The sequence below is a fragment of the Calliopsis andreniformis genome, chromosome 6 (assembly GCF_051401765.1).
Source record: "Calliopsis andreniformis isolate RMS-2024a chromosome 6, iyCalAndr_principal, whole genome shotgun sequence".
In the NCBI taxonomy this organism is placed as follows: domain Eukaryota; kingdom Metazoa; phylum Arthropoda; class Insecta; order Hymenoptera; family Andrenidae; genus Calliopsis; species Calliopsis andreniformis.
The window spans coordinates 1,670,482-1,689,165 of NC_135067.1; the positions used below are offsets into that span (position 1 = coordinate 1,670,482).

Genomic DNA, 18,684 nt, shown 5'->3' on the forward strand with positions numbered 1-18,684 from the left:
TATGAATAAATACGAACAACGAATATGAACTAAACCGCTCCTTTCCACGAACTTCTATTCTATACGTACAGAATGTCCAATTTAATTGGAAACGCTCGAAAATGCTACCTCTATCGACCAGGGATGGAAATACAGAGGTCTTCTCCCTATTCTAGATACCTCTTAAATGCTGGTTGTAGCCTATGGCCTATATGAAACTGTCAATTCTATAACCTAAATAAATAGGAACGAATCGATTCCTTGCTAATAATTATTTGCATCGTCAGCGCATCAAATTTTTAGTCGTAAAATATTTGCAAACTGTTTGCTTGGTTTAATTTAAATTTTTCACTCGATGTTATCCGAAGAATATGAATATAATAATAATAATTGGTTGAACAGTGCACAAGGTTAATGTGCATGGTTAGTAATCTTTGGACATGGCAATATGATGAAATAATAATATAATGACTATAATAATTAATAATAATTTAATAATTTAATGACTATAATAATTTAATAAGCATAGGAATGAGATGATAAAGCACCGTATTCTCTAATTTTAAAGGATAGTATAGGTTACCCAATCTAATAGTTTGTAGGTTATATTGTTACATCATGTACCTTGTAAATTTATCATCTCTCATATACTTCGGCTTATTTATAACAAATCTCTCACATCAAGTATCTTCCCTGAGACATAGAAATTGAGTATTGTTACTTCTATATTTAAGGATGAAGACAGACTTTTGGTTACCGGTTAAAGGCCAATAAATAAAGGAAACCTTATATCGAAGATATTGGGGAACATGGTTTCTGATAACTTATAATTATTATTAAAAAATATGTTAACTGAAGAAGAATGTGGTTATGTAGCTGGCTACCCTACTGTTATCAGTTTAATGAATTATAGTTGTTGTATTACAGATGTTATTGAGGCGAGACATCAAGTCGATGCAGTGTACATTAATTTTAGACAGGTTTTTGTCGCTCATTCCATAATACTATCTAAACTATCTACTATTAGCTTTAACTGTTCTCCCTTTGATTAGATCTCAAATTTTGTAACAAGTAGACTAATTTAGTTAGTTCGAGTGTCCCTCAGGGATCATATTTTGGACTTTAATCGTTCAATCTTTTTCAACGATAACTATAAGGTTGTTATTAATAGTATGTTTCTCCACTAAATGGATGACATACAAATGTTTTGTTATTTTTCATTTTTCTTATGATTGTAATTCTTTTTTTGTCTTGTAACGGGAAAAAGGAGTCGATCGGAAAGTTGTCTCTAATCCCGGAGTATCCTTGATTCTCTTGTTTAATGTTCTTTTAAAATGTGTTTATCATCAGAATATATTCACCTATCTTAATATTGCAAACGCAATACAGTCTATTCAATAATCAGACCTTCAAATAAGCCTCCACCTTCCCCCGAAAAAGCATCCACTACGGGGACTGGATGGCTATCCTCTGGATGGCTTTCCTCCTTCTCAAGCATAATGCGGATTCTTTAATTGCATCTGCCTGGCCTGTTACGTTCTCGTAATGCACAGGACAGTACCGACTATTGCCGATCGGAGAATTCTATACCTCTTTCTTGGTGGTTGATTTTGTGATTCATGTGATAGTGATACGATCATGGCAATCAGAAATGTTAGCTAGATGTTATCTTGAACTAATTATGCGTGTAAGATATTTTTAAAATTGCCGCCTAAATAACCTGAGTGGCACTCCCCGGAAGCAACCACCGAGGCGGAAATGCACCCCGCGAGGGCAAGCGGCAACCCCCGGGGAAAACCCAGGGAGACAACGCACCTCGACAACGTAGCCGAAACTGCGTGCGGAAAGGGACCCCACGCGTAGGGCCCTTCCTTCTGGCTCGAGCATCGCTGCTAGTAACATCGGTGGAATTCTTGCGCCTGATTTAACGAATTCGTTGTTAGCTTATAATTATTATAATAAGTGCCCAAGAGTTAGAATATAATTTTAGTAAATTTCTAACATATCAGAAGTGGGACTAATTCACGTGCTTAACGCGCTTGTGATTACACGGTTTCGAACATTGCCGTGTAGTGACGCGATAAAGACGCATTTTAGTATAGTGATAGTGTAAGTTAAATAAGTGTTAATATGGGCCGTAAATCCCACAAAAGTGACGAAACCGCGGAAGCGGAGAAAAAAAGACAGAGTTCATCTGAGGCGAGTGCAGAGGAGAGCATTCGTGAACAAAATGCTCGACTCAATCGCCTCGAAAGACTGTTGGAGACATTCAGTGACCGGAGATCGCGTTCGCGTCCTGTGCGTGACCAACGTTCGCGTTCGCGTTCGCACTCACGTTCACGAGCCGCGAGACGTTCGCGTTCACGTTCATGCTCGCGCTCACGTTCGCGAGCCGCGCACGTTCACGTGCACGTACTCCACCATTGCGTGCATCTTATCCCGTGATGGAGCGGTTGGAACGGCTGGAGTTGTTAATCGAAAATATGAATCGTCGCCGCAATTCGCGTCCTCGAGCATCAGGCCGTGCTAGACCTGGCGACGAGCTCATGATTCCGGTGTACGACCCAGAGGAAGAGGACCCTACGATCGAGCGCTGGGTCAAGCGAGTGGACGTGCTAGCAGAAAAATATGGGTGGAGCGACGATACTGTCGTGCGGCTCATAACGACGCGTTTGAAGGGCCACGCTAGGTTGTGGTACGAGGCCAGGGAGGACGTTGCTGCTACTTGGGAAGAAACCAAGGCCGCGCTAAAAACCCATTTTCGAACCGCCATATCGTTCAGCCAACGATTTGACGACGTCTCGGCATATCGTGCCCAACCGGGGCAAAAACTGGGAGATATTGTTTCCAGAAACTGGCAAAGCTACGGAAACTCGGACTGTCCATCCCAGAGGACAGCTTGATTGATGCCGTCATAGGAGGAATCCCTAACACGGGTATTGCTCACACGGTGCGCTCGGCAAATTTAAAGTCCGTAGACGAGCTATACTTATTTATGAGGAAGTTAGGAGAGATGCCGCGGATGCCGAAGAAACCAGGGGCGCCAACAGCGGGACCATCGCGGCCATGGCTACCATCGTCATCGACGTTGCAAGGAGCAAAAGCAAACCCCACAGATGGACCATTCGCCGATAAAATGTTTCTCGTGCGGAGCGACGGGCCATTACGCAAGGAATTGTAAAGAGGTAAATAATATTCAGTCTTTGAAACGCACCTCTCATTTGTATGAACTAAGTATTCGCATAAATGGCCAAAGAGTCAACAGCAGTTTAATAGACACCGGTAGTGCGTGTACAGTAATGCACTCATCGTTGGCAAAAAGTATGGGACTTAATACGAGATCCACGAATCAAATCTCACTTCGCGGGTTTGCGGGACAAACCATCGCGGTGAATGAAATGGCTCGTATAACTATCGGAATCCAAAGTGTTTCCGCAGAAGTAGAGTCGTATATCGTTCCAGACCAATATACGACCTATCGAGTAATTATCGGACGAGATTTTCTACTTCAAGAAAAGGTTGTAATGATTAAACGCGAGAACAGTTTAATATTTAAAGAAATTCCGGAAGTCGGACACACGCAAACCAGATCCGTAAGGGATATAAACATTTGTGATTTCGATGCGTCTACCGAACTGAAATTTAGTGACAACATAGACGAAAGGACACGTGAAGCGTGCATCGCTCTAATTAATGAGTTCCGCGATTGTGTGTCTTCATCAATGCGCGGCTTAGGAAAAACGAGCACGACATGCATCGAAATCGAGTGTTTAACGGATACACCAGTTGTATATCATCCGTATCGCTTGGCGGAAGCAGAGAGAAGAATCGTACGCGAAGTGATAAACGAATTACTCGAAAACAGTATTATTCGCGAATCAAATTCACCATACGCGAGTCCGATTACGCTGGTCCGTAAGAAGACGGGAGATTACCGGATGTGCGTCGACTACCGCAAACTAAACGCGATCACGAAAAAAAGGAACTACCCACTTCCACGAATCGACGATCAAATCGACGGACTTGGAGGGAATAAATATTTCACAGGATTGGATCTGGCGTCCGGATACTACCAAGTCCCCGTTTCAGAGGAATCGATTCCGAAAACTGCGTTCGTTACACCAGACGGCCATTACGAGTTCCAGCGCATGCCATTCGGATTAACGAATGCGCCGGCCGTATTTCAACAATTAATCGACAAGGTCCTGGGATCCTTCAAAAACACCGTTGCGTTTCCGTATCTGGATGACATAATCATTCCATCGAGAACGACGGAAGAGGGCTTGAAGAGGCTGCGGCAGGTCCTGGAAGCACTCCGAGCACACGGACTTACGCTTAAGTTATCGAAGTGCTCCTTCTTTGAAACATCGATTGATTATCTCGGACGGGAGATAAGCGAGGAAGGGGTTAAACCGGGCAAAAGGAAAATCGAAGCCGTACTACAGATGGAGGCGCCTACGACGGTCAAACAAGTGCGACAATTTCTCGGACTCACTGATTATTTCCAAAAGTTCGTAAAAAATTACGCAACTATAGCGGAACCAATTACGCGCTTAACGCGAAAAGACGTTGCTTGGCAATGGACAGAAGAGCAAGAACGTTCTTTCCGTACATTAAAAAAAGAAATAACTTCGCGACCGGTGCTAACGATATTTGATCCAGCAAGACCAACAAAACTGCATACAGACGCGAGTTCTCGGGGAGTCGGCGCCATACTATTGCAACGACAGGAAGACGGCAACATAGGCGTCGTCGCGTATTTTAGTAAGCAAACAACAACGGACCAACGCTGTTATCATTCTTATGAGTTGGAAACAATGGCGGTAGTATTGGCATTACGTCATTTTCGCGTATATTTATTAGGACTACAATTTACCGTGATCACAGATTGCAATGCACTTAGGACGACCTTTTCGAAAAAGGATCTCTTGCCTCAAATCGGACGTTGGTGGTTAGAGGTGCAGGAGTTCACATTCAATATCGAATACCGACCAGGTACTCGAATGGCTCACGTGGACGCACTGAGTCGTAACCCACTGGTGACCCTGGAGGTCACACATATTGACATCGCGGAGGACGAGTGGATAGTGGCAGCTCAGTTGCAGGACAACCAGTTAGCACATATCCGAACGATACTCCAAAACAACGAGAAGATAGCGGAAACGAAACACTACTTCAGTGAGTACCTCCTGAAGTTCAACAAACTCTATCGTCGACTACCGGGAAGGAAGGATGCATGGGCAGTACCCAAGAACGCTCGATTACAGATCTGTAAGTTATGCCACGACGATGCTGGACATCCGAGTGTTGAGCGGACCCTGGAGCGGATACAACGAAACTATTGGTTCGCCAGTACGCGCAGGTTCGTTACCAAATACGTGAGCGCGTGTCTCAATTGCGCTTACTATAAGAAGAAGATGACGAAAAAGCAATGTAAGCTGAATCCAATCGAGAAGATACCAACACCCTTCCATACACTACACATCGACCATGTAGGCCCATTCGAATGTAGTAGAAGAAATAATAAATACCTGTTCGTAGTGGTCGACGCGTTCACTAAGTTCGTAGTAACTGAACCCGTCAAGAGTCAGAAGACGAAGTACGCGGTCAGGACACTCCTTAATCTGATGTATCTGTTCGAAACACCAACGCGCATCATCAGCGACCGCGGCACGTGTTTGACATCTCGCAGCTTCAGAACGTTTTGCAACACGTACGGGGTAAAGCACGTGTTGAACGCCGTCGCCACTCCAAGGGCGAATGGACAGTGCGAAAGGTACAATAGGACTATCGTGGATGCCCTTGCAACCACTGCGGCAGGAAAAGACCCTCGCGACTCGGACGCGGAGGTGAAAAAAATACAAAGCGCGCTAAACACGGCCCATAACAAAACCATAAAGACCACACCAATGAAGGCGTTGATCGGATGCGAACTACCAAGCATCGCTGAAGGCAGAATTCTAAATGCTATACGGCGAAAAATTGATCGTCTGGGCCTAGCGGAACTACGAGAGCGGATTTACCAACACATCACGGACGATCAACGGAAGCAGCGGTCGTACTATGACAAGGCACGACGAAATGCAAGGAAATACGCCGTTGGAGAACTAGTTATGGTGCAGGTCACCAGCGAACCAGCCACCGGGAGTAGCCGCAAACTGTTCCCAAAGTACAAAGGACCTTTCCGCATACGGGTTGTCATTCCAAATGACCGGTACGAGGTGGAGGATCTTCGCAGTGGGGGCCGAAGAACGAAAATAGTAGTGGCAGCGGATAAGATCAAGCCTTGGATTTACATCCAAGGAGGCGACGATGACGGGAGATGAACGTTGACACGTTTATAGGGAACTGGCAGGCCCAGTGGCCTGGAGATACCAATGATTATTGTTGATATTTATTACTTATGTTGTACAGAAACAGCGACCGGCGACAAAGTGAGGACGAAGGAGGAGTGGTTGCGAGCAGCCGCCGCAATGAGCAGCTGTGGTGTCGCGGAACGTTCGGCAAACGCAACAACGTTGGAGCAGCAGTACCTGGAGTACTTCATTGCGAGGGACATCGTACGAGGCAACGTTGGACGTTGTGCCAGCACGACACACGCAACTGGAAGAAACTTTAACAGTAGTGTAGGATGTGAGCACTGACGCGAGTGCGAGTGTGTGTGTTTGAGAGTGTGCGTGTGTGTGTGCGCGCTAGAATATGTGTTGTTTGTGTATACGCCGCGACATCATCATCGACGCGTAACGACCGGTTACGCACCTAATTCGAAAAGGATACCGAGAATAGGCGAGAATATGCGAGAAGATGCGAGAACGTTCGATCGGCGGAAAACAAAAGGCCGCACCCGCGGCGCGCGGGGTCAGAGCTACGCGAGTTAACGAACGAATACGAAAACGATACGGTAGATCGATCACGACGCAACGACTTTGAAGTTCACGGGACGGTTTCGGCTTAACGGCGGCGCTTGAACGGATTTTTGCCGATCGCATACGCATATTAATCCTACTTTTCTGTCGCGTGCTTGCCCAATAAATAGATACAAACAATTCTATTCCTACAGTAGAGTACTGGGTGCTCCGAACTGTTAAAGTACAACCGGGTACTGGGTGCCCTGGGTTGAAGTACATGTGCCCTAGATCATTAACGAGATGGCCGAGGATGGGTACTGGGTGCCCTAGGTCTGGACGCAGCGATCGAGGATGGGTACTGGGTGCCCTAGATCATGAACGAGTTGGCCGAGGATGGGTACTGGGTGCCCTAGGTCGTGGACCGAGCGTGGACACTGGGTGTCCCAGGTCAAGTTGATTCCGATGTGATACTGTGTGTTGTGTTGAGGCAGTCGGAGGTTCATTTTGAATGACGCTGGGCGTCAGGTCAAAATAACCGAATAAAAGGAGCATCAACAAGGCATGGGAGTGCCTTCTCACTGCAGCGAGCGCTGTAGCGCTCAGCTCATCAGGGCGACGATGGACGTCGCAATGCAGAACGTGTCCTCTTCAGTGAGCACGGCTTATCATGCGCCACATAACTGTTGCGTGTAATATGGGAGTCAACGACTCTGGTTTCGATTGATCGCGATCGAAACCTACTTATTCACCCACCCATAACCGATAAGCATCTTCCTCTTGGTATATGTAGTCAACACCACAATTTTGCTCATCAAGAAACTGATGCAAATTTCGATTATCTTACAGAGAGAGCGTCTGAGGACAGACGTATCGTCAGGATGGCCGAATGTAAGATATTTTCAAAATTGCCGCCTAAACGACCTGAGTGGCACTCCCCGGAAGCAACCACCGAGGCAGAAATGCACTCCGCGAGGGCAAGCGGCAACCCCGGGGGAAAACCCAGAGAAAAACCCAGGGAGACAACGCACCTCGGCAACGTAGCCGAAACTACGTGCGGAAAGGGACCCCACGCGTAGGGCCCTTCCTTCTGGCTCGAGCATCGCTGCTAGTAACATCGGTGGAATTCTTGCGCCTGATTTAACGAATTCGTTGTTAGCTTATAATTATTATAATAAGCGTCCAAGAGTTAGAATATAATTTTAGTAAATTTCTAACAGTATTGTACAAGACACTAGTGAAAGCGATAGTAATGATAATAATTAGAAATGTGTACAGTTTATATTTATAAGATTTATATAATAATTGTGTAAATAACTTTATATATATAGAGTAAGTCGTATACTGTTTGTATGTATGTATGTATACAGGGTGTCCCAAACTAAGTGCGGGAGCCGGAAATGGGAGATTCCTGGGGTGATTCTAAACAACATTTTCCTTTACAAAAATATCCTCCGAAGCTTTGTTAACGAGTTATTCACGAAAAACCCCGACCAATCAGAGAGCGCGAATAGCGAGTGCTCGGCCGACCAGCGACAGGACACAAGCTACGCGGAGCGTCTGCTATTCACCGTGCTCGAGGCTTGTACAAGAAACTCATAATGTTTACGTCAATGCTCAATTTCTTCTAAACTATTCGATGAAAAATTATGAAAAAAATTAGGACCGCGTTAACTATTGAGACATATATTATAGAATTTTTTCAGATTTTTAAAATAATTATCCAAGTTGTAAAAAATAAAAAACGAGAAGAAAGACTTTTAAAATGCCGATTTAGTAAAGTAATGCCATAGTAAAAAAATAAAAAGCAATGTTTTCGTAGCTCCTACGCATTGTACGTTATTTTACTGTGTATCAAAACATTGAAAACTGTACAATAATACTTATTTCATAATGAATGAACGAAAATTGGACGTATTAGTTGCTATAATCGGTAAAAAGTACGGAAACATTGATTTCTATTTTTTTAATTACGACGGACCAAAGCAAAAAATGTTTAAATGAATTGAGATTAATAATATGACTATAGTAATAGGAGTAATTACTGTCGGTCAAACTCACCCATTCGGAGAAGAATTCACCTGCTGCCTGAACACTTGCTCCATTGGGTCAGCAAGCCGATTCCGATCATTGAGGGATGATGCCCAGGTAGCGCTGATCGCAGGTATCCAAGCCACAAGAAGACACCTTGCATTTACAACACTACGCGGTCACTAACACTGATCACTTCACTAAACGAGCACTTGACCTTTTAATGACCGACAACCGATTACTTTGAAACGTTCTGCGGCATTAAATAAAAACAAGATGTTACACAGTTCAGCGGCGAAATTACGATCGATACTGACGATTTTTTCCAAAGTCTCTTTCCTCGTGCCCTCGCATCCCTCCAGAATGACTTTTCGGGGTGTAGCTTCGTCAAAATACTCGAATTTGATTTGCTAGCTGACACCAACAAGGTTGGATCTTCCTCGGTTCCTTTTTTTTAGTGGAGGTGGTAGTCTCTCCTTCGAGTCGAAAAAGTCACAAGCAAATTCATGGGGAAAAGCAAAGGCATATCGGATTAGCGTAGGAGGCCGTAACGAGTGTCCCGCAGATGTGGCCGTTTATGATCACAGGTATTGCCCTGCCTAGTTCGAAGGAGCCATCCGTACCCGAGACCGAAGGCCGCGAGGGTCGCGTCGCGCTTACCATGGAAGTCCTTTCGACGCATTCGGACGGATGAAGTATGGAATTGCCCGTTGTTAAGAAGCGAGTTGGGGAAACTCTTTTGCCCGGGGGCAGACTCCTTGTGTTTTGAGCTGTGTGCGTGCGCTCTCAAAAGCAAAGAAAGTCATACACGTATACGCGATGAGCGAGAGAGTCAAACGGTTTCGCAAATTATGCTTTACGTCTCGATACTTGCATAAATGAATTTTTCGCGGGTACAGAACCCACGAGTAGACTTCACTACAGGGTGCTCTGGTCCGTTTAAACTCCAATAAACACTATACGTTGAGAAAACTGTAAAATTACAAACTGTAAGCATGAAACAGACGCTGTTGTAAACTAGCAAGATGGCTGCCGAAGTGACATTTTCGCAAATATCTCACGATTTAATGGTTTTTTCACTCATAGCACACCAGAGCACCCTTCCTTGAATTAGCACAATATCGTGGAAATGCGATTTTCCTCAATTTAACACTTCTTAAAGGCGTAAAGCGTAATTTTCGTTGTGTACCCATTTTGACACAAAAATAGTTCAACGATTTGCCGTTAGAAGCGTTAATGGTATATCTCAATCAATTTGGTCATATTACCATCAGCATCGATAAAAATACAGATCAGTCGGTAAATGTAATCTAGAATTTGACAGCTGAATGGCGTATTCATCGAATACACGAATACAGACGCAAGAAAGGCTTAGTTGCCAAAACGTATTGAAAGTTCCGTCACGCTGTTGCCACATATATGTATGTACATATTACAATTCTGCCCATCAGGAAAACTTGAACGAATCCAACTCCAGCCGAGATTTTGATTATTACGAATAAGGGAACATCGCGAGGTGAAAGTCTCCGATTTTGATGAAACTTTGTAGGATTGTAGAATAGCCGAAAATATTCGACACGTATTTTTTTTTATTGCTTCTAATTCATCTTAAGGGTGTGAAAACCACCCCCAAAGTTGGGGGTGGAAAACATATTTTGTTTAATATCTCCAAAACTAGTGCGTATAGCAAAATGATATAAATGGGGCGATTGTGTATTTTTGAACCACGAATCCACCTATGTAAATAGTTTTTAAAAATATCAATTTATTTAAAAAATATATTAAAAAATAGTATATTGTCGTTGTTTTCACTGACAACATGCTGATCGATCGTTTTGCAAATTTGTATGCAAATACTATGAACCAAAACACAAAATACGGCTAAAATAGAATTTTGAATTTTTACGTTATAAACAAAATAATAACATTCCTAGTTAACCTGCATTTTGTGCGAAATTGGGCCCTGAAACGAGTGGTTTTACGAAAAATATATACCCCTATAATGTTTTTGTCATTATATTATGATACATGTTGTTTATTGTTCACTAAATGTATAAATTATAACATTGCTAATGAATACTCGCAACGTCTTGCACTTGTTGCAAACAGTACGAGACGTTCAGTGTGAGTGACTCTTGATCGATGAAAATGTAGCAAGTAAAGGTGATTTACAAATTATTATTCTTCAATAGTTATTATTTACTATAAACAAACAATTGGAATTGTACCACAAGTTATAGTTTAATCCACTAATTTTACAAGAAAGTACTTTAGTTGAGTGTGAATTAGGCATTCCCTCATAATCTGTAGGTGCCTGGTTCGAATCTCGTGGTAGCTTTTAATTTTTTTTGTTTTCAATTTTTATTTTAAATAATTCTAATTTTTGTATAACTTTTCACAGATTACAATTATACCACTCATAACATTTTTATTTTTAAATAAAAAAAAATTAAAATAATTTCGTTTGTTTATTTCTTATTTTGGGATATTGAAAGGATTACATTTGAATAAATTAGAAAATATTTCTATATTACGTAACATTATAATTAGTCTTGATTAATGAACATTTATTATAAATGTGAAATTTTGTGTGAATCTCATACGAAAATGTTGTTTCTTAGACCACTTTCATAATTTTGGGCACATATGTATTGTTTCATTCGTGATACTCTTTCTTTGTCGCTCGCACCGTCCTTTTCTATATTCGTATGAAGCAAAATATCAGCTCAAGGCGTATTCAGTAGAGATTTACTGATGCATAAAATTGTAATTGATGTGGCAACAGCGTGACAGAACTTTCCTACGATGCGATTTGGCAATTATACCTTCGCACTTCTCATTTGTAATTCAACAGCATAACGCTAGATGCCACATTATCAAATGTCGCATGTATAAATTATATATTTTCACTAATGCCCGTTTTTTCGCAACAGCGCTTCGATCGATTCGGAGTAGGCCCCGAAGGAGTCTGCCCCCTTAAGATTTATATTTCTGGCTTTCATTTGAAGTTCGAAACGTCGATTCGTTCTCATACCCTTTAAAATTGTTCTAGTTTGTTGTTGCTGTGAGACCTCGTTTCTGCACGACCGAAAGAAGAGAAGAAATGTTAAAGCGTTACTCCATGATTTCACAATTGTTTAACGTATTTGTAGCTTTACCTTATCGAATGCAAGTTTTTTTTCAAGATATAGTTGGTAGCATCATTTTTTCTGATCTTTAATCCAGATCGATTATGCAGGTTATTACTTGACTCGTTAAGTAGTTTACTTTTTTCTCTTAAATTAATTCTGGCTCTTGTTGATTTATTCACCGGCGTAACTAAAATATAAGAAACTTTAAAAAACAACTGACCATAAAATAAAATCAAGTTATAAATTTTATAATAACGTTACGGTGTATTACTCAATGTCATATGCTTTTCCTTCAATCGTCGTCTCGCGTCTACAATGGATTCCGATTTAGCAAATATTCTCTTAGGAATTTTGAGGAAATCTAATATTTTTGTGGCTACAGAATACTTCAAGCCTGAAAGTGAAAATTTTTGTTAGCGATAGTTATCATTGTTAGCTTATGTTAATTTTTACATCAATATTCATTAGAAATTACTTGGTTTTTTAACAGATCTTTCAAACGAAGGTCTTGAAACCTGAGTGCTTAAATTTGTAATAAGCTTCGATCTGTTGCGAAGTTGAAAATTGGGAATCCTTATCGGTATTTTCGATCTCATTGTTGGGTTTCTTAATCTACTTAATTTCAGAGGGTCAACAAAATGTACTTTTACAGAGGATAAACTTTTCGATAACTTTTCAGATGTTTGAACATCTACCAGCTTCTGTGTGCACGAGTTCACATCAGGTTCAACTGTTGGTTGTACTTTTCTCACATTTTCCTTCTTACCTCTGGACGTAAAAGGGGAATGGATAGCTTCATTCGAATGATTTACATGAGATATACGTTTCAGTGAACATAAACCATCCAATCTTTCGATTCTCATAACATTATTCCTACTGTTATTCTCGTTAATACTGTTTTCCTGCATATGTGCTGTATCTGTGATTAAATTATGTCTTCCTTCTTTCTTCTGATTCTTGAAACCTTCATCACGAATCAATGAATTAAGATTTGTCTCCGTAGTACCGTATGCGTTTCTAATCCAATCTTTCGATTAAGCATCCATCATTGGCGTTATATATTAATTAGACGCTTTGCTTTTACTACAACAACACAAAAATGTCTGTGAAACATGTACGGCGAAGTATATTTGACTAATAATACAAATTCTGATATAAAGACAACATCGAGAAATTATTGTTGAATTTCCTATTAATCAGTTTTCGTTTAACTACTTTATCAAATCTGTCTTCTAATTCTATTTCTTTTTTCTACATGATCAACTCTGTTAATCTTTTCGTATCAATGTTTACTTTTTAGAGTATGAAACACGTTTATTTATCAATACTAGAACACAAATTAGAAACGCATACGGTACTACGGAGACAAATCTTAATTCATTGATTCGTGATGAAGGTTTCAAGAATCAGAAGAAAGAAGGAAGACATAATTTAATCACAGATACAGCACATATGCAGGAAAACAGTATTAACGAGAATAACAGTAGGAATAATGTTATGAGAATCGAAAGATTGGATGGTTTATGTTCACTGAAACGTATATCTCATGTAAATCATTCGAATGAAGCTATCCATTCCCCTTTTACGTCCAGAGGTAAGAAGGAAAATGTGAGAAAAGTACAACCAACAGTTGAACCTGATGTGAACTCGTGCACACAGAAGCTGGTAGATGTTCAAACATCTGAAAAGTTATCGAAAAGTTTATCCTCTGTAAAAGTACATTTTGTTGACCCTCTGAAATTAAGTAGATTAAGAAACCCAACAATGAGATCGAAAATACCGATAAGGATTCCCAATTTTCAACTTCGCAACAGATCGAAGCTTATTACAAATTTAAGCACTCAGGTTTCAAGACCTTCGTTTGAAAGATCTGTTAAAAAACCAAGTAATTTCTAATGAATATTGATGTAAAAATTAACATAAGCTAACAATGATAACTATCGCTAACAAAAATTTTCACTTTCAGGCTTGAAGTATTCTGTAGCCACAAAAATATTAGATTTCCTCAAAATTCCTAAGAGAATATTTGCTAAATCGGAATCCATTGTAGACGCGAGACGACGATTGAAGGAAAAGCATATGACATTGAGTAATACACCGTAACGTTATTATAAAATTTATAACTTGATTTTATTTTATGGTCAGTTGTTTTTTAAAGTTTCTTATATTTTAGTTACGCCGGTGAATAAATCAACAAGAGCCAGAATTAATTTAAGAGAAAAAAGTAAACTACTTAACGAGTCAAGTAATAACCTGCATAATCGATCTGGATTAAAGATCAGAAAAAATGATGCTACCAACTATATCTTGAAAAAAAACTTGCATTCGATAAGGTAAAGCTACAAATACGTTAAACAATTGTGAAATCATGGAGTAACGCTTTAACATTTCTTCTCTTCTTTCGGTCGTGCAGAAACGAGGTCTCACAGCAACAACAAACTAGAACAATTTTAAAGGGTATGAGAACGAATCGACGTTTCGAACTTCAAATGAAAGCCAGAAATATAAATCTTAAGGGGGCAGACTCCTTCGGGGCCTACTCCGAATCGATCGAAGCGCTGTTGCGAAAAAACGGGCATTAGTGAAAATATATAATTTATACATGCGACATTTGATAATGTGGCATCTAGCGTTATGCTGTTGAATTACAAATGAGAAGTGCGAAGGTATAATTGCCAAATCGCATCGTAGGAAAGTTCTGTCACGCTGTTGCCACATCAATTACAATTTTATGCATCAGTAAATCTCTACTGAATACGCCTTGAGCTGATATTTTGCTTCATACGAATATAGAAAAGGACGGTGCGAGCGACAAAGAAAGAGTATCACGAATGAAACAATACATATGTGCCCAAAATTATGAAAGTGGTCTAAGAAACAACATTTTCGTATGAGATTCACACAAAATTTCACATTTATAATAAATGTTCATTAATCAAGACTAATTATAATGTTACGTAATATAGAAATATTTTCTAATTTATTCAAATGTAATCCTTTCAATATCCCAAAATAAGAAATAAACAAACGAAATTATTTTAATTTTTTTTTATTTAAAAATAAAAATGTTATGAGTGGTATAATTGTAATCTGTGAAAAGTTATACAAAAATTAGAATTATTTAAAATAAAAATTGAAAACAAAAAAAATTAAAAGCTACCACGAGATTCGAACCAGGCACCTACAGATTATGAGGGAATGCCTAATTCACACTCAACTAAAGTACTTTCTTGTAAAATTAGTGGATTAAACTATAACTTGTGGTACAATTCCAATTGTTTGTTTATAGTAAATAATAACTATTGAAGAATAATAATTTGTAAATCACCTTTACTTGCTACATTTTCATCGATCAAGAGTCACTCACACTGAACGTCTCGTACTGTTTGCAACAAGTGCAAGACGTTGCGAGTATTCATTAGCAATGTTATAATTTATACATTTAGTGAACAATAAACAACATGTATCATAATATAATGACAAAAACATTATAGGGGTATATATTTTTCGTAAAACCACTCGTTTCAGGGCCCAATTTCGCACAAAATGCAGGTTAACTAGGAATGTTATTATTTTGTTTATAACGTAAAAATTCAAAATTCTATTTTAGCCGTATTTTGTGTTTTGGTTCATAGTATTTGCATACAAATTTGCAAAACGATCGATCAGCATGTTGTCAGTGAAAACAACGACAATATACTATTTTTTAATATATTTTTTAAATAAATTGATATTTTTAAAAACTATTTACATAGGTGGATTCGTGGTTCAAAAATACACAATCGCCCCATTTATATCATTTTGCTATACGCACTAGTTTTGGAGATATTAAACAAAATATGTTTTCCACCCCCAACTTTGGGGGTGGTTTTCACACCCTTAAGATGAATTAGAAGCAATAAAAAAAAATACGTGTCGAATATTTTCGGCTATTCTACAATCCTACAAAGTTTCATCAAAATCGGAGACTTTCACCTCGCGATGTTCCCTTATTCGTAATAATCAAAATCTCGGCTGGAGTTGGATTCGTTCAAGTTTTCCTGATGGGCAGAATTGTAATATGTACATACATATATGTGGCAACAGCGTGACGGAACTTTCAATACGTTTTGGCAACTAAGCCTTTCTTGCGTCTGTATTCGTGTATTCGATGAATACGCCATTCAGCTGTCAAATTCTAGATTACATTTACCGACTGATCTGTATTTTTATCGATGCTGATGGTAATATGACCAAATTGATTGAGATATACCATTAACGCTTCTAACGGCAAATCGTTGAACTATTTTTGTGTCAAAATGGGTACACAACGAAAATTACGCTTTACGCCTTTAAGAAGTGTTAAATTGAGGAAAATCGCATTTCCACGATATTGTGCTAATTCAAGGAAGGGTGCTCTGGTGTGCTATGAGTGAAAAAACCATTAAATCGTGAGATATTTGCGAAAATGTCACTTCGGCAGCCATCTTGCTAGTTTACAACAGCGTCTGTTTCATGCTTACAGTTTGTAATTTTACAGTTTTCTCAACGTATAGTGTTTATTGGAGTTTAAACGGACCAGAGCACCCTGTAGTGAAGTCTACTCGTGGGTTCTGTACCCGCGAAAAATTCATTTATGCAAGTATCGAGACGTAAAGCATAATTTGCGAAACCGTTTGACTCTCTCGCTCATCGCGTATACGTGTATGACTTTCTTTGCTTTTGAGAGCGCACGCACACAGCTCAAAACACAAGGAGTCTGCCCCCTTAAACATTTGGTCAACGAATGTCTGGCAGAGACTAATTCGTCGCTGCATCGGGGGTTAAATACATCAATTGTATTCGAATCCCTTTAACTATTTCGTTGTCTGTGTCTTGCGACTGAGCCTTGCTTTTTATCATGCTGCACATGTAGTGACCGTACATTTATTCTTATTGTTTGCCCTGCTATCTTTCAAAATATTTTTATGAAACAAAATCGAAAAAATAAACACATATTCGTTGAAATATTCCGAAGGAAAAAAGGTATTGTCATTGTATTGAATTTAATTTCCAAGTGGTTTAAAAAGGAGGTCCTGATTTTACATGTACCTAAATGCATTTACGTGCATGTAAAAGATCCGTCAAATCTTTAATACATGGGTAAGTCTCCCCTATAGGTCGAAAAGGTTTACAAAAATTGGGGAAGAGAGAAACAAACATCGGATGATCACTGTGTGTGTGTGCCGTAATAAAATGCATGCTGGTCGCAGGACTCTGATATTGAAGTAACTAAAGAATGAGAATACAATTGCCGTATTTTCTCCTCTTCGACGAGTTTGTCTGTCTATGCGAGACATCCGTTGACCAAATGTTTAACGTTCAGAAGCTTTCCCGAACTGGCGTTTCAACAACGGGCAATTCCATATTTCATCCGTCCGAATGCATCGAAAGGACTTCCATGGCTCTTGCGAACTTGCAGGGCAATACCTGTGATCATAAACGGCCACATCTGCGAGATACTCGTTACGGCCTTCGCTTTTCCCCATGAATTTGCTTACGACTTTTTCGACCCGAAGAAGAGACTGCCACCTCCACTAAAAAAAGTAACCGAGGAAGATCCAACCTCGTTGGTGTCAACTAACAAATCAAATTCGAGTATTTCGACGAAGCTACACCCCGAGAAGTCGTGCTGGAGGGATGCGAGGACACGAGGAAAGAGACTTCGGAAAAAATCGCCAGTATCGATCGTAATTTCGCCGTTGAAGTGTGTAACATCTTGTTTTTATTTTCGGAATGCCGCAGAACGTTTCAAAATAGTCAATTGTCGGTCATTAAGAGGTCAAGTGCTCGTTTAGTGAAGTGATCAGTGTTAGTGACCGCGTAGTGTTGTAAATGCAAGGTGTCTTCTTGTGGGCTTGGATACCTGCGATCAGCGTTACCTGGGCATCATCCCCAAATGATCGGGATCGGCACAACGACCCAATGGAGCAAGTGTACAGGCAGCAGGTGAATTCTTCTCCGAATGGGTGAGTTTTACCGATAGTAATTACTCGTATTACTAGAGTCATATTATTAATCTCAATTCATTTAAACATCTTTAGCTTTGGTCCGTCGTAATTAAAAAAATAAAAATCAATGTTTCCGTACTTTTTACCGATTATAGCAACTACTACGTCCTATTTTCGTTCATTCATTATGACATAAATATTCTTGTACAGTTTTCAATGTTTTGATACACAGTAAAATAACGTACAATCCGTAAACGTACAAAATATTTGTCACGATAGCTAACATGTTGCAGCATTTTTTGTTATAATTTTTCCATCAATAGTTTTAACAAAATTGGTCAATATCCTTCTTGTCGCGATAGCTAAGGTGTTCCTAATTTTTTTCATAATTTTTTGTCCAATAGTTTATGAGAAATCAACACTAACATTGTCTTTTTTTTGTATTTATTTAACAGTACACGACTGAATTTATTTCATTACAGCAGCGTGTCATTTAAATTTCGTAATAACCAACATGTGACAGCCTACCTTTCCTAAAACAAATCAGTCATGCCGCTGGCATGACCACGCGGCACCACTGATATGTATACTATGGATACGAGATACCGAGAAACAGATTGATGTGGCTGTGGAGTCTACCTCATAAAAGAATAACCGGAAACAGGAAGCTAGCGTCATCGAAAATTCAATTTACGCGCGTTATTTTATTTGTTTGTTAATTCAACTATT

General features: G+C 39.8%; 2 protein-coding genes and 2 long non-coding RNA genes across 4 annotated transcripts; 3 read left to right on the forward strand and 1 right to left on the reverse strand.

The window, feature by feature from the left end:
• The first annotated feature begins 234 nt into the window (after positions 1-234).
• On the forward strand, positions 235-1,047 carry LOC143180782 (uncharacterized). The gene is made up of 2 exons (XR_013002181.1): positions 235-402; positions 714-1,047. It is a non-coding gene; the product is annotated as an uncharacterized LOC143180782 (long non-coding RNA).
• Positions 1,048-7,112: 6,065 nt separating this feature from the next.
• LOC143180818 (uncharacterized) lies at positions 7,113-8,333 on the forward strand. Its single transcript, XR_013002188.1, has 2 exons — positions 7,113-7,978; positions 8,195-8,333. It is a non-coding gene; the product is annotated as an uncharacterized LOC143180818 (long non-coding RNA).
• A 3,134-nt stretch (positions 8,334-11,467) lies between these two features.
• Positions 11,468-12,840, reverse strand: LOC143180710 (uncharacterized). The gene is made up of 4 exons (XM_076380643.1): positions 12,753-12,840; positions 12,462-12,687; positions 12,258-12,380; positions 11,468-12,173 (listed from the first exon to the last, which is right to left on the reverse strand). The coding sequence occupies exons 1-4, from the start codon at positions 12,783-12,785 to the stop codon at positions 12,010-12,012; spliced, it is 546 nt and encodes a 181-aa protein (XP_076236758.1). The 5' UTR covers positions 12,786-12,840; the 3' UTR covers positions 11,468-12,009.
• A 652-nt stretch (positions 12,841-13,492) lies between these two features.
• Positions 13,493-14,817, forward strand: LOC143180704 (uncharacterized). Its single transcript, XM_076380622.1, has 4 exons — positions 13,493-13,580; positions 13,646-13,871; positions 13,953-14,075; positions 14,160-14,817. The coding sequence occupies exons 1-4, from the start codon at positions 13,548-13,550 to the stop codon at positions 14,321-14,323; spliced, it is 546 nt and encodes a 181-aa protein (XP_076236737.1). The 5' UTR covers positions 13,493-13,547; the 3' UTR covers positions 14,324-14,817.
• Positions 14,818-18,684: the final 3,867 nt, after the last annotated feature.

Bases quoted from the DNA above. Each gene is read 5' to 3' on its own strand.
- LOC143180704 (XM_076380622.1), top strand. From the start codon at position 13,548: ATGAAGCTATCCATTCCCCTTTTACGTCCAGAG. The intron at 13,581-13,645 runs GTAAGAAGGAAA...TCGTGCACACAG, and splicing joins TTCCCCTTTTACGTCCAGAG to AAGCTGGTAGATGTTCAAAC. The intron at 14,076-14,159 runs GTAATACACCGT...CTTATATTTTAG, and splicing joins GGAAAAGCATATGACATTGA to TTACGCCGGTGAATAAATCA.
- LOC143180710 (XM_076380643.1), bottom strand. From the start codon at position 12,785: ATGAAGCTATCCATTCCCCTTTTACGTCCAGAG. The intron at 12,381-12,461 runs GTAATTTCTAAT...TTTCACTTTCAG, and splicing joins AAGATCTGTTAAAAAACCAA to GCTTGAAGTATTCTGTAGCC. The intron at 12,174-12,257 runs GTAATACACCGT...CTTATATTTTAG, and splicing joins GGAAAAGCATATGACATTGA to TTACGCCGGTGAATAAATCA.